At 40.4% G+C, this 16,101-nt stretch overlaps 1 protein-coding gene across 1 annotated transcript in view; it reads right to left on the bottom strand.

Annotated features, from left to right (window-relative positions):
* The window catches only part of PAIP2B (poly(A) binding protein interacting protein 2B), a 31,050-nt gene that overhangs the window by 1,730 nt on the left and 13,219 nt on the right, over positions 1–16,101 (bottom strand). The window contains exon 2 of the mRNA XM_039239578.1: positions 1,965–2,113. Within this exon, the coding sequence (XP_039095509.1) occupies positions 1,965–2,102 (138 nt within the window). The 5' untranslated portion in view covers positions 2,103–2,113. The remainder of the gene's footprint in view (positions 1–1,964; positions 2,114–16,101) is intronic.

The raw sequence follows: 16,101 nt of genomic DNA, 5'->3' as shown, positions 1-16,101 counted from the left end.
GTGTCCAGGTCTTCGTACCTCTTCTAACATCTCTGATATGTGACAAAGATACTTTTCATTAGGATGGCACTTACAGAAAATCATTTTAAAGCTTGAGATTCTTTTCTCAACCTGGTTAAGAAGCAATTCTTCTTGAGTTTCCCATTTTATAAGTATGAAAAAGGTACAGAAATTACAGAACTAGACCACTACCTGGATAGTGGAGATTAAATCAGAACCCGGGGCGCCTGGGTGGCTCAGTCGGTTAAGCGTCCGACTTCGGCTCAGGTCATGATCTCACAGTTCGTGGGTTCGTGGGTTCGAGCCCCACGTTGGGCTCTGTGCTGACAGCCAGCTCAGAGCCCGGAGGCTGTTTCAGATTCTGTCTCCCTCTCTCTCTGACCCTCCCCTGTTCACACTGTCTCTCTCTCTCAGAAATAAATAAAACATTAAAAAAATTTTTTAATAAAAAATAAATAAAACCAACTCCTAGTTTCTGGTCCACTTTTCTGGTAATAAGGCCCCTAAAGGAGAAAAATACTTTCAGAACCTTAGAAAGATATAGAGAACACTTTTTGGCAAACCAATAGAAAATGATGTCATCAATGTAGGTATCCTTTCAAAGCAAAGAAAAATATGAATTATTAAACAGCTCTGTTTTCTTAAAGACTGCCTTAATTGAAAGCAACATATATCTAGGATATTTTACACCTTCTTTGCAGACATTGTTAACTCTTAGGAAAGAGTATGGTTCACTCTGCAGATTAAGTGTGATTTTAACCGGCCCTGGCCTTCATATATGGCTAGCCCTTTCCTGTGGGCTACGTGCTGACAGATTCACAGCTCACTACCACCACCACCAGAGGGAAAGTCAAGCAAAAATAATCACCCAAACTAGCTCATACAGTTATTCATGATTTCAAAAGTCACCAGTAGCACAAGATGTAAAAATAGTCTTCAGCATTACAATTAGCCACACTTTGATCTCAAGTAAATTAGATAGTTTGAAGTACTTACAGTAACAACAAGCACAACATATTTCCAAGCCATAAGATTCAACATGACTGCTCAAGATTTGCGCTGCCTCCACACAGGAGCACCAGTGTGCGCCTCCCGATTAAATCTACCCTTACTCACTGGCGCAGCCCACAAAAGTGGTTACCTGGGTACAGGGATGTGACTGGCAACATGGTCTATGTGCTGTTCACACAAATCATGACACAGTGAGTTAACTGGGGTGGAAACTGCTGGCTGTCCTGATAAACCTGTTTTCTTCTTCCCAGAGCACCAGGCTTTTTAGTTTTAACCACGCATCCTGTCTCCCATGCTGGCGATGGCCACGTTACTATTCATCACGTAATGTCCCCCACAAGGGGTGTGAACACTGTGGTAACACTTGGTTAAAAGGAGATCCCTTCCTTGGCCTTTAGCTCTCCCCCTTTCCTGGGGGCTAGACTTTCAGTTTTCCTTCAGTTAGTCCGCTGATAAATGCCCTGGGTATGCCAGAGCAACACGGCGGTCACAGGATCACTGTTACCTGGAATGCCTACCTTGGGCTATCAGCATCACAGAGATACAGGACAACGGATTACTGCTGAATCTTTATTCAAAACAGTCTAGCCTTTCCCCATCTAACATACTTCTCGATCTCAGAGACACAGTCTGCCAGTCCCTGAGTTCCCATGGGGACAGGGGGGCATATCAGGCTGGCCTGTCTGCACAGCTGCTGTTTCCCTGAAGTCTATACCAGATCACCATGGCATGAGAGCCTCTTGTAATCAACGTGACAGAAAAGAATCAGTATCTCCCTCCGAAGTACTGTGGCGCTAGTGTCTTACCAACTGAAGAGGCTTCTTGGTCAGCCCAGACCAGGCCTCCGTGCATTTTTAAATTATTCTAAAGCGACAAATCCATTTCTTTTCTTACAGACTGATGTTAAAGTTGTTGAGTTTCATGCATCATTAGCCTTCCACTTCTTTCTTTACCTGTCTGTTGAAATCTTCTTCATTCTCCATCCACATGTACTCTGCAAATGGGTTTTCCTTCTCATCGTGCCCATTTAATCCTTGGTCCTCTTTGGATTTTACACTAGGTGATGTATTGGCTACACTGGATCCATTCATTATGATAGAACCTAAACAGGAGCAAAAGAAAGGATAGAATGATACAAGGATCAAGGAAATGAAAACCTACAACATCCAGATTCTTCCAGAACCTTCTGAAGTTCTAAGTCAAAGTTACTAATTATAGATGAACAGAAATTATTAATTAGTGTTTAACTGTTAAAATTAACCATATTCTGTAGTTATCAACTATACAGATGTAGAATTCTTTTTCTTTCTTTCTTTTTTTTTAATTTCTAGGAGAGAGAGAGACAGAGAGACAGCGTGAGCAGGGGAGGGTCAGAGAGAGAGGGAGATACAGACTCTGAAACAGCTCCAGGCTCTGAGCTGGCAGTCAGCACAGAGCCCGACGCGGGGCTCGAACCCATGAACCGCGAGATCATGACCTAAGCAAAAGTCGGACGCTTAACCGACTAAGCCACCCAGGCGCCCCCCAGATGTAGAATTCTTAAAAGAGTTAAAAGAAGTGTGATTGGGTGGCTTAGTTGGTTAAGCATCCAACTCTTGATTTTGGCTCAGGTCATGATCTCACGGTCATGAGACTAAGCCCTGCATCAGGCTCTGCACCGAGTGTAGAGCCTGCTTGGGATTCTCTCCCTCCCTCTGCTCCCCCCTTCTCTCTCTCTCTTTCTCTCTCTCATATAAATAAACATTTAAAAAATAAAGTTCAAAGAAAAAATGTCTAGGCTTAGTTAGCCTTTCTAGGCATGTAGGGGAGGAGGAATCTTTTCAAGCCAACTTTCTGCAGGTTCTAGACCTAATTAAGGTCACATAGCTTCGTTAATGTTTAAGTAAGTAGAGAAAATGCATTTAAAAATTCTTTTTAAGATGCTGGCGAGGATGTGGAGAAACGGGCAACCTCCTACACTGTTGGTGGGAATGTAAACTGGTACAGCCCCTCTGGAAAACAGTGTAGAGGTTTCTCAGGAAACTAACAATAGAACTCCCCTATGACCCAGCAATAGCACTGCTAGGAATTTACCCAAGGGATACAGAAATGCTGATGCATAGGAGCACATGGACCCCAATGTTCATAGCAGCACTCTCCACAATAGCTAAAACATGGAAAGAGCCTAAGTGTCCATCAACAGATGAATGGATCAAGAAGATGTGGTTTACCTCTACCATGGAATACTACATGGCAATGAGAAACAATGAAATCTGGCCATGTGTAGCAACATGGATGGACCTTGAGGGTGTTATGCTGAGCGAAATAAGTCAGGCAGAGAAGGACAAATATCATATGTTTGCACGTATAAGAGGATTAGGAGGAACTTGACGGAGGAACAAGGAGGAGAAGAAGGGGGGAAATGGTGGGGGAAAGGGAGAGAGACAAACCATGAGAGACTCTTGAATGCTGACAAAAACTGAGGACTGATGGATGTGGGGGGAAGGAGGGATGGGCATGGAGGAGGGCACTTGTGGGAATGAGCACTGAGTGTTATGTGGAAACTAATTTGACAATAAACTATTTGTAAAAAAAAAAAAAAATTCTTTTTATTTTAAGTAGACCACATGCCCAATATGGGGCTCGAATTCACAACCCTGAGATCAAGAGTTACATGCTCTATCAACTGAGCCATCCAGATGCCTCAAGAAAATGCATTCTTAATAAACATTGTAAGCAACTGCCCCTTACTCTGAACTTCAAGCTGTTTTTCTATTAAACATACTTCAAAAGGTAACACATGTTCACTGGATTGATACAGAGAAAGGAGAAAATTAAGGTTACCAGTTGTTCAACTATCCAGAGTTAAGGACTATTAACAATGTAGTGCATATAACCTTTCTGACATCCCCTATGTGTATGCAGACACATGTACCACACGCTTTCCCCAATCATCCATTCTTAGAGTAGCAGCATGATGCTCTATCATTTGCCTTTTCTCCTTTCTGTATTAATATCACCATACTGTCTTTTGGGGTATTTACAATGTTTCGATGTTATAAAGGTTACTGGTGTTCCTCTTTTTCAACGACTTCCTTAAGATAACTCCTAGAAACTGAAATGCTATATTGGAAACTTTTTTTTTAAACATTTATTTATTTTTGAGAGAGAGAGAGAGTGCGTGCGCGAGAGCATGAGTGTGTGAGCAGGGGAGGGGCAGAGAAACAGGGAGACACAGAATCTGAAGCAGGCTCCAGGCTCTGAGCTGTCAGCACAGAGCCCAATGTGGGGCTGGAACTCACAGACTGTGAGATCATGACCTGAGCCACAGGAAGCTTATCCGATTGAGCCATCCAGGTGCCCCTGGAAACTATGTTTTTTTAAGGCCCTCAATTTATTGCCACACTGCCGTAAGAATTTAAATTCCCACCAGTAGTATGTAAGTGCCTATTCTTCTCCATTCGTGCATATTATTATTATTTTTTATATGTTTATTTATTTGAGAGAGACAGAGCATGAGCAAAGGCCGGAGAGAGGTGAGAATCCCCAGCAGGCTTTGACCTGTTAGCGTGGAGCCTGATGTAAGGCTCAACCCCACGAAATATGAGATCATGACCTGAGCTGAAATCAAGAGTTGGACGCTTAGCCGACTGAGCCACCCCAGTACGCCAGGTATTATTATTTTTAAAATCATTGCCAGTCTCATAAGAGAAAACTTTTGTCATTTATTGTTTATGTTTACATTTCTTTGATTTTTGCTGAGGTTGAATATTTTGAGATATACTTACTAGCCATTTTTATTTCTTATTTTGTCAATTTTCTGTTAAAGTATTTTGACCATTTTTCTATCAGGATATGTATCTTTCCTTTATCTGTTGTAAGAACTTTTATTACATTTGTCAATATTTTTATTTTTCATAAAAGAATTTATAAATTAAAACTACTATATTAGTTTTACTTGGGGCGCCTGGGTGGCTTAGTCGGTTAAGCGTCCGACTTTCGCTTAGGTCATGATCTCGCAGTTCGTGGGTTCGAGCCCCGCGTCGGGCTCTATGCTGACTGCCAGCTCAGAGCCTGGAGCCTGTTTCAGTCTGTGACTCCCTCTCTGACCCTCCCCTGCTCACACTGTCTCTCTCTCTCTCCTAGAAATAAATAAAACATAAAAAAAAATTTTTTTTTTAAATTAGTTTTACTTAAATTTTTTTGTGGTAGTTTTTGCTGGCCTTAGTTTTTGTCTACATCTTGTATGTCTGCCTGTCTATGGCTTTTTAAAGTAAATACATATCGTTTTTAGTTGCTTATATTTGGCTTCCAAATCCACACTGATGTGTTTGCTGTCATCTGGAATGTGTCTTTTTCCTGTTCTTTATTTAAATGTTAACCATTCTTCCAAAAGGACTGCAGTCTTTACTCCCTGCTTGCTCTAAGCTCCTGCGCCTAGAGTGTTAATACTACTTAACAGTATTGTTTCATATACATAATTTTCCTCTTTCTAATTAGATTCTCAATTTGTGATAAGCAAGAGGGAGGTTTATAATCTCAATCTCAACTCCATCCCCTCCTCCATCCTCCTTGGGGAATCTTTAAGTTTTCTCTAATAACTTTTTTCCTCATTCATTTCCATCTTGGCAAAATTCATGAAAAAAGTCTTTCTCTACTTCTGCATACACTAAAAAATTATTGCTTACTCCCCATTAAAGTTCTTGCAACTTTCTAAGCTGTTACAAACATTAGAAAATGTAATCTTCTTAAAAGACAAGATAGGATTGTGAAGAGTAAGAAGAGATAAAAAATCAACTCACTGATATTTCAAAAAGAATTTCATTTATCACAGAACCCATTTAATTCACTGCTGGTTTAAAAAGATTCTTTTAGTTTATTTATTTGAGAGACAGAGAGACAGAGCACAAGCAGGGGAGGGGCACAGAGCGAGAGAGACAGAATCGGAAGCAGGCTCTAGGCTCTGAGCTGTCTGCACAGAGCTTGACAGCGCTCGAACTCATAACCATGAGATGTTGACCTGAGCTGAAGTCGGACGCCACCCAAACGCCCCACTGTTGGTTTAAATAGGGTGCCTCGTATGAAATATATAGGTTTAACATATTTTAAATAAAGACAAAAGAAATCAATGATTATTCCAAACACTGCTCTATAATAAAAATTCTACAAGCCCAATGAAGGAAGGAAACCAGTTTTTTATTTTGACCACTACCATTTGCAGCATAACAATGACAGAGGCAAATCTGCTCTAAATGCCAGGGCAACTGCATAAGTAAGTAGGGTATTCCTAGGCACAGAGACTCTTAAAGAACCTGACTCTTACTGGGTAGCAGGTTAAATAGTATTATATTTCCAATGGCTCATTTCGCAGTGAGTTACAAGCAGCACAGCGATTTCTCCCTGTCAGTATGGAAATCACTCAGACAGAACCAGTATTCAGCTTTCTAAAATATCTGCCTTTCCCTAAAAAAATAAATCTAAGTGCACATGACCATAAGGAAAAAGAGAAGGCAGAGATATAAAGAATAGAATAACCCATCTGACTCAAGAGCATGGTGGAATCCAGAGAGCAAACTGTAGGATGCTCTCGCTCATAAAAAAGGGAATGGAAACATACCATAATCGCAACAGGGGGATGTCACTCAATTTAATGCAAATACTTTTTTTTTTAATTTAATGCAAATACTTAACAGAAGCTGAAAACACAGAGATATGGGACTGTTAATACAAGGAAAGTGGTTCTCAGTAGGCCATATACAATGTTGATTTGTATTTTATACCATTCTACCTGTGTTTTCCACACAATTGGAGAATTTAGCTTTCTCTAAATAGAAGCAATACAACAACTTAATTTGTATAATGTTTAACAATTTATTAAGTCCTTTTTATCTATACTGTGACTTCAGGTAATCTGTCCAACTTTACTCTAAAAAAAAAACAAAAACATCTAAATAGTGCTATATGTAAGACCAAAGAAGGTACCAGATTCAAGGGTTAAGCAACCTGAGTTGCTGGCTTAGCTCAAGAACACTGGTTTGTGGGCCTACTGGGTGACAGTGCCCTGGTGCCTAATGTGCCCCTAGACTTCAGTAGTAGGGTGGGAATGGGGGAGCTTCTGCTGGACACTGGTAAATCCTAGGTAAGGATTTGGGGATACCTTTCAAGTTGGGGAAGCCACCAGGTGAGATAGGACCATTGCCCATAACTTTCCTGATTTTCCTGCTTCCAGAGTTGCATGTAATATTCTCTTTCTGTTCCCAGCTCCTCTCTAGCTCACTATCCACTATGCTTGCCCTCTAAGTGCATAGTGTTTCTCTAACCATCCTATTTTGACCTTTTATATTCATTATTTCACTTTGATCCTCACCCACATCAAGGCATATCGTGTGACATCCTAGTGTAGTGGGAACAAAGGAAATACCTCCAAAACTTCCAGAACTGGGGGAAATGCTTGGCTATATAAGTAGGATCACAAATAGAATGGCTGCCATGTTGTCAGCTATGTTATGGAGAGGCCCATGTGACAAGGAATTGAATCCTGTTAACAACCATGTGAGTGAGCTTAGTTCATCTTCCCCTAGTTAAGCCTTCAGATGAGACAGCCATCCTACATGACTACTTGATTGTAACTTCATGAGACACTTGGAATTAGAGGTCCACCCAACTAAGCTGCTCCCAGATTCTTGACCACAGAAACTGTGAGATAATAAATGTTTGTTGTTTTAATCTGTTAAGCTTTGCGGCAAGTTATCACATGGCAATAGATAATGTAGGTATTCGATAAACAATGACAACTAGCTCCACCATACAAACCCTCAGTTGCCACATCGTTTCTCTTATCTATCCAGTGGACAAATGTGCAGTTTGAAGCAGGTCAGTGTGTGAGAAATTCTTCAAGAATTAGACCTCAATAGTAGATAAAAGAGTTTATATCTGGCCTGGATCTACATTGCACTATGAAATCTGAGAATTATTTGAAATTTATTCCCCCTCCACCTCAGTTTCCCTCTTAAAAACATGGCAAACATGCTGAAAATGGAATTTAAGAGCTGTCATTTAGGCTGAAGATGGGAAAGCACAGAGCACCATACAGAGTCAAAACAGGGGTGCTAAGGCCTGCTAAGCATTGATTTATTAGCACTGTGCCATGGTCAAAGGTTCATGTCTAAACTATCTGGCTTGGAACAGGGGCCTCAGGTCCCAGCCATAAAGAACTTCAGGACTTTTAATGTACATCGGACATTTCTACAACACATGCTCCATCACTTCAACATTTTGAACACTCACAACTTTCAGATCCAACGTGCTCATACCAAATACTAGCTAATCTTTGAACCTGAGGTTTTTCAGAGACTATAAACCCGTATTGTGCCCATGATAACAGCTTGACTAGGAAGAATTCTTGACTTCTGACTGAATTATCTAGAAAAATACAGCAGTTGCTATAAAAACTAGTCTCTATTATTCTGTTTCCTAGAGTTTTATGAACTTCTTTCCGTCTGGTTAATACTATTTTTTAAATTAAATATTGTGGCTATTAGTTTAAATTTTTATTTTACTTCAAATATGTGGCACTAGATAAAAGCTTTGGCCCACTCACAGTTATGTCTTAGCAACTCAGGTCATTAGATGCACTCACTCATTAGTTTTTGAGTGCCTATTTACCCTAGACACTGTGCTGTGACAGGGTATACAGTTTTTGCCCTGGTGATATTTACATTATGATAGGAGACAGGCAAGCAAATAATTAAGAATAATTATGATCCATGTTATAAAAGGTGAAGTAAAAGGGAATATCAGAAAACAACAGGGGGGGTCTAATCAAGTCTAGGAGTGGGGGTGGTTAGGAAAAGTTTCCCTGAGCAAGCAACACTTTAATATCTGAAGAATATAAGTTAGCTAGTAATAGGGAGAAAGGGTAATAGTAAGTAAGTAAAAGTAATAGGGAGAAAGGCTCTTTGGGCCAAAGGTAAGAGGCCCAAGATGGGCCATTTTGGCATAAAGATTATTTTGAGATAAAAGTAGCTAACTAAAACCCACCAGATTCAGGAAAAGCTCTTTAACTCCCCCTCAAGTGCCTAATTTTACATTGGAAAAGAGAGCTGGTACCAGGAAGAGAGTTCCTAACAAAGACTGCTCTCTCCCTAAGAAATTTATCTGCATAACAGGGCAACCTTTGTTTTCCAAACAATTCCTCTCACTTTCCTGCTAAAGGTCTTCCTCTCCTTCGTATCCTCAGACGCCTACCCAACTCCTTAACTCAGAATGTCATATAAGCTTCAAGTCACCTGTCTTTGAAATTTCAGTCTGTGTGGATTCCCATACACATGAAACTAAATTTGATTTCTCCTGTTAATCTGTCTCACATGAATTTATTTCTTAGTCCAGCTTGGACCAAGGAAAATCTCTTCCTTCCCAATGAGGGAAACACATGTGCAAAGACTCAGAAGCAGGAAGGAACTCTCAGGAACGACAGTAGGGATGCATACATTTGGAGAGTCAAAGAAGAACCAGTGGGAGAATGGCAAGGAAGAGAGATGAAGTTGCAGAGACAGATGGGGTCAGATCATGCAGGATATTAGAGGCTACATGAAAGATTTAAATGTTTATCCTAAAAGCAATGAAAGCCTTCAAAAAGGGTTCCCAGCAGCATAGCATTCAATTTATATTTTGAAATCACTCAGGCTGCCATATGGAAAGTGGATGGGAGAGACAGAGTGGATAATAGGAGACCAGTGAGGCAGCTAATGCACAACTCCAGATGGAAAAATGGTGGCTGCTCAAGACTAAGATAATGGCAGTAAGAAGAAAGTAGGCAGATTCCGAAACTATTTTAGGTTGTTTTGGTGATGGATGTGGGGAAACAGAGTGAAGTCAATATCAGGGACAACTTTGGCGCAAGCAACTGGGTGGATGGTAATGTCATTCACTGAACTAAGTAATTCTGTGGGAAGTGCAAACCTTCCTTGGGTGGTGATGAGGAGTGGGGGTAAATGGGGTGACGAGTTCTATTTTAGACACATTAAGTTTGTAATGCCTCTGAAACAGTCAAATGACTATGTTAAGTATGTTATCTATATGCATCAAGAATAGGAAAGGTCTGACAAAATAAATAAATCTGTAGTGGTCATTTATATAAATGGTAATAGGAGTCACGGGACTAGAAGATATTACCTAGAGAGAGAGGGTACAGTGAGATTAGAAGAGGATCCAAGACCCAACCTGATGCATACGAACATTTTTAAAAATCAGGTAGAGGAGGAGGAAAATACAGAAAAGGAAACGGAGAAGCAGCCATAGAGTTTAGAAGGAAAGCAGAAGAGTGTGGCATCACACAAATCAAGGGAAGACAGAACTCTGTATAGTGAATTGAATGGTAGCCCACAAAAAAGATATGTCTACACCCTAAACCCTAGAACCTACGAGGCTACCTTATTTGGAATAAGGGTCTTGGCAGGTGTGACTAAATCAAAAACAATGAGATAAGGGGAGCCTGGGTGGCTCAATTGGTTGAGCATCCGGCTTCTGTCTCAGGTCATGATCTCACGGTTTATGAGTTTGAGCCCTGCATCGGGCTCTGTGCTGACAGCTTGGAGCCTGGAGCCTGCTTCAGATTCTGTGTCTCCCCCTCTCTCTGCCCCTCCCATGGTCATGCCCTGTCTCTCTCTGTCTCTCAATGATAAATGTTATAAATTTTTTTTTAATTTAAAAAAAATCTTTTAAAAAACCCCCAAAATACGGAGAGAAGTAGATCGTCTTGGATTATCCGAGTAGGTTCTAAATCCAATGACAAGTGTCCTTATAAGGAAAAGAAGAGAAGAGAAGGAGGCAATGTGACCATGGAAGCAGAGACTGGAATGACGTGCCACAAGTCAAGAAATGCCTACAGCCACCAGAAGCTGAAGAGGCAAAGAACAGATTCTCCCTCTCTGAAAGCCTCCAGAGGGAGTGCTGTTTGGATGACATCTTGAGTTTTTACTTCTGGCCTTCAGGACTCCAAGAGAATAAATTTATGTTGGTTTAAGCTACCAGTCTGTGGTAATTTGTTACAGTAGTCATAGGAAACTAATAAATCCAGTAAGGTGGGTGTACTGAAGCCTGCTCAAAGTTCAAGAGGAAGGCTGATGAGTATCCATAGAATTTAGGACCATGGAGGTCCGTGATGACCTTATTGAGAGCAGTTTGCATGAACAGAAACGAGGAGGAAAGTCAAATGGAGGGGTGTGAGTTGCAGGTGACAAGTATAAGATAACTCCTTTAAGGAGTCTAGCTGCCAAGGAAAGGGGCAGGAACGGACAGAAACTAGAGATGTGAGAGGTCCCTGGAAACTTTTTAATGACTTCAGAGTCTAAAGCTTATTTAAGTGTTCACAGAAATGGTCTAATGCAAAAGAAGAGTCTACAAAACAGGAGAAAGAAGGAACAACTGATAGTGTAGGAGATGGGAAGACAGGAAGGGATACTTTGAATAGCTAATACATTCCCTAATTCAAAATCTAAATGCCAGGGATTCTTAATTAGTAACAGATAGCTGCATGAACATATAGTCAGGACTGAGGGAAAAAGAGCATCAGGAGAGAGATTTTATCCATCACAAGGCCACATGAAACATCCTTACTCCATGGCAAGATATTTTACTTTCCTGGTGGCAGGGATGCTTATGTACTTGTTGGGGAGGAAAAAAAATGTCTCTACTTTTCAAGATTCTTCTAGCTAGTCTAAGAATCAAATTGACATGAGACAGATTTGCAGGAGAAAATCGAAAGTTTTACATGTATACCTCTTGTAGTTTAACAAGTGTACCTCTTGTAGACATGGGAAAGACCCAGGAAAACTCAGTAACTCACTGAAATGGCTAAAGGTGTCACCTTAAATACCACCTCCAGCTATAGACAAAAGAAAATGTTGGGGATGGAACGTCAGTTATGGAAGGTTACAAGAAAAGCACAGGTAAGGTTGTTACACAGACTGAAGTCTGCCTTAAGATTTAAGTCCATGCTTTCTCAACTGGTAAGTTTCTAGAGTTTTAGTCCTTCCTCCTCTGGTTACTGAGGGAGAAACTCTTACAAATGGAGATTTTCCTTATACAAGTAAATGTCTCTACTCAGTTTTTAGAGCTTCTTTTGGTTCTGCAGTTTCTTAATAAACAGTGTGAAATAATCAATATTCCATAGAGGCATACCTTGGGGTGGAAAATTTGCTCCCCTATACCCCCCAAATTAAGTCTCCCTGCCTGGACAGTTGATGGATAAACCTACCAAACTCCAAATTGGTGCCTTCTAAATTTTTTGCAGGTCGTGTGTGTGTGTGTGTGTGTGTGTGTGTGTGTGTGTGTGTGTGTTTTATTTTAAATCTACATAAGCAATAAAAGAAATACTTCATAAAGCCTTTTGAGTTCACATAGAACAGATTTTTGTATTCCATGTTATATTTTACACTAAAATAATTTGTTGCCTTGTTCTACAAAGTCTTCTTTTTAAATGCTTATGAGAGAGAGAGAGAGTGAGAGAGCAAGAGCGAGAGAGAGCATGCATGAGTGGGTAAGGGGCAGAGAGAAAGGGGGACAGAGGATCCGAGGCAGGCTCTGTGCTGACTGTGAGATCATGACCTGAGACTCAATCACTGAGGAGCCCCTTCTTTTAATGAGTAAGTAAACCCATCGTTTTTTCTCTATCATTTGGTAGAAGATAAAGATGGAAAGAAGGCAGGAAGAGGAGTTCAGCTTTTTTGGGGAGTGAGGTGGGAAAAACATGTAGAATATGTACATGGAGATTAAAAAACAGGTTCCAAGTCAACCTCTAATTAGAATGATCTTGTCCCGTCTATTTCCATTTCATTTGTTCTTGGAGAAGCTACATAGACTTTAACAAAAAATAAATAAGTAATCACCTTGCTAAGCTTTCCTATACCGACCTCAATACACAAAGGCTCCATTAGTTATTTTTCCTTTGACGCAAAAAAAGGGCTTACAAATAGAGTGTCAATGTGCTTGTTAAGCACATAGAAAACTGAATTTACCTGCAATTAGAAGCTGCTTAGATGCTTTCAAAAACTTATTAGCATACTCAAATAGGATTAAGAATGCAATTAGCAAGTGTCCAGAAGGCATATTTTTTTTAAATGTTTTATTTCCAGGAGAGAGAGAGAGACAGCGTGAGCAGGGAAGGGTAAGAGAGAGAGGGAGTGACAGACTCTGAAACAGCCTCCAGGCTCTGAGCTGGCAGTCAGCACAGAGCCCGACGCGGGGCTCGAACCCACGAACCGCGAGATCATGACCTAAGCGAAAGTCGGACGCCTAACCGACTAAGCCACCCAGGCGCCCCATAGAAGGCATATTCTTAATCAGTAGTTCTCAATCTCTAGACTAAACAGAATCATTGGGAAGCTTTTCCACATCATACCTTTTAGACATTATAATTTGTTAGGCCCCAACACCCAACATTTGTATCTTTGCTTGTCAACTGCATTGGTGATTCCGAGTATAGAAAGACTAAAGACTAAGAACAATTCTTCCAATAAAGTGGCAAGTTCTATGTGGAATAATCCAAATCCCAATTACTCTAATTCCCACATCAACAGTTCCCAAATTGGTGAATGCTCTTTCCAAAAACAAACAAACATACCAAAAACACCGCCAAGTAAATTCTTTGCTCTGAGAAATCCTATTTAACTTTACTACCAAGCATTTATTTAATTAAATAATTGCCTTTATTATTAACTTATTACAATTTTAATCTAACACCTATTAACAACCCACATATTTTTTGATACAATACCTCAAGTATACCTGTGATATTATCCTATTGGAAATGTATAGAACAGACATAAAATGCACTCCATAAAGCATTTAAAGTCACTTCTAAGGTAGATGTCAACAGACTTGCCTACAGTCAGTGGTGTGTTCTCTGAACCCCAGTGGTCTGCCCTCAAGTTCCACATCCCCAGGTAAAGGCCATCAACTGTCTTCCCAGAATACCATCAAACGGTGGTCATTACAGAGACCCATGACTTCTCCATATCCAGCCAGCTCCAGATGGATATATGCTATTATAAAGGCCTCTAAACGTCTTAGACTAATCTGATGACACTTTAACTTGTCTTTTAAATGCACGGTAATATCAAAATACCACTATAGAAACCTGAATACGATCTGTGCATAGTAGTATCAGAAATGTCACTATAGGGGCGCCTGGGTGGCTTAGTTGGTTAAGCGTCCGACTTTCGCTTAGGTCATGATCTCACGGTTCGTGGGTTCGAGCCCCGCGTCGGGCTCTGTGCTGACTGCCAGCTCAGAGCCTGGAGCCTGTTTCAGAGTCTGTCACTCCCTCTCTCTCTGACCCTCCCTTGCTCACGCTGTCTGTCTCTCTCTCTCTCCTAAAAAAAAAAAAAAAAAAAAAGAAATGTCACTATAGAAACCTGAATATAATCTCTGCCTAAAGTCTCTCCTATCTCCACCCCCATTTTACATTTGATTATACCTATATTCAAGAGAGCATTATTTATTTGTTTGGGGAACAGTCTATTTATAACCTTAGATGTTTTTGAGGGCAAGAATCAAGTCTTTACAGCTTCTAGCTTGCCTCTGTGTGCTCACCAGGTCCTCAATAAATAATTTATTGCCTAAGTTCCATTTTCAGAATGCTGTATTCCAAATCTCATTTCCTAGGAAGGAAACCCATGCCCTTAGGGGCTATGATTTGTGGTTGAGCATTCTTCATTGAGTATTAACAGATATTCCCCACAGCCAGTGACAGCATAACTCAGGAATCTGTTTTTGACAGGTTAAATTACTCCTGAGGGGGAAAAAAATCCCTACTTCTATTCTAGGAAATATTTTTATATGCTCTTATTTACTATTTTAGCATTAATAACACCAGGTGGCTATAACAGTCTTCTCATGAGCTGTAGGCTAGGCATAAAAGCTTGCCACTGTGTAACTATCTAAACTGGAAGAAATTCATACCATGTATTCTCAACAAATATCACCAAAAGGGACCCCCTGCTCATTTTATCCGATATATTTTTGGAAAAAAGGACTGTCTACCACAACAAAGTAAGAAGAAAGGAGCTAACCACTCTAAATACATATATAATGAGGTTGAGAAATCTGTATTCACTATAAGTCTTTTCAGGAAGGTACCATTTTGGGTAGAAAAAGTCCTTGAAAACAGATTTGGGGTAGAAGGACAGTTCTTGAAGCCTGCTTCAGATTCATGTCTCCCTCTCTCTCTCTCTGCCCCTCCCCGACTCACACTCTGTCTCTATCTGATTCAAAAATAAATAAACATTAAAAAAAAAAAAAAGCTTAGGAGCTGATGGATTTTTTGGCATGGAAACCACTGAAGAGGCAGAATTTAATTCTATATTGTAAAAGCAGAGTAGAAGTCAGTCGTGAATTGGGAAAGTACTTGAACAAGTTTTCCCAGACCTCTAATGGAATAAAAGGGCGCCACTGGACAATCAAGTTTTCAAGGAGGAAACAAGTAATCCACCCAAATACAAGGGTAAAAGACAAGAATAAAAATAACAGCTCTTCTAAGTACTTCACTACTGTTCTCTCTTTAACGTAGGAGCTAGGTGCTATTATCCCTGCTTTTCAGATGAATTCTCCACCATTCAGAAATTAAACACCTTGCCTGAGGGATAGTATAGTGAGGGCCAGAATTGGGGCTAAAGTTTAGGTCCTCCCCTGTCCCCAAGGTTCATGGTCTTAGCTACTACCCTAATATTCTTGCACTTCCCACTTTAGCTCCAGAACGCTTTTGATATTAAACTCTGATTTTCCCTGCACGGCAAAGGAAACAACCCACAAAACTAATAGGCAACCAACAGAATGGGAAAAGATAGTTGCAAATGACATATCAGATAAAGGGTTGATATCCAGAATCTATATGGAACTCACCAAACTCCACACCCAAAAAACAAACAACCCAGTAGAGAAATGGGCAGAAGATATGAACAGACACTTCTCCAAAGAGGACATCCAGATGGCCAACAAACATATGAAACGATGCTCAGCATCCCTACTCATCAGGGAAATACAAATCAAAACGACACTGAGATACCACCTCACACCAGTCAGAGTGGCTAAAATGAGCAAATCAGAGAACAC

The sequence above is a fragment of the Hyaena hyaena genome, unplaced genomic scaffold (genome assembly GCF_003009895.1).
Source record: "Hyaena hyaena isolate Hyena2069 unplaced genomic scaffold, ASM300989v1 scaffold_158, whole genome shotgun sequence".
NCBI lineage: Eukaryota > Metazoa > Chordata > Mammalia > Carnivora > Hyaenidae > Hyaena > Hyaena hyaena.
This window is presented reverse-complemented; position numbering and strand designations above follow the sequence as displayed.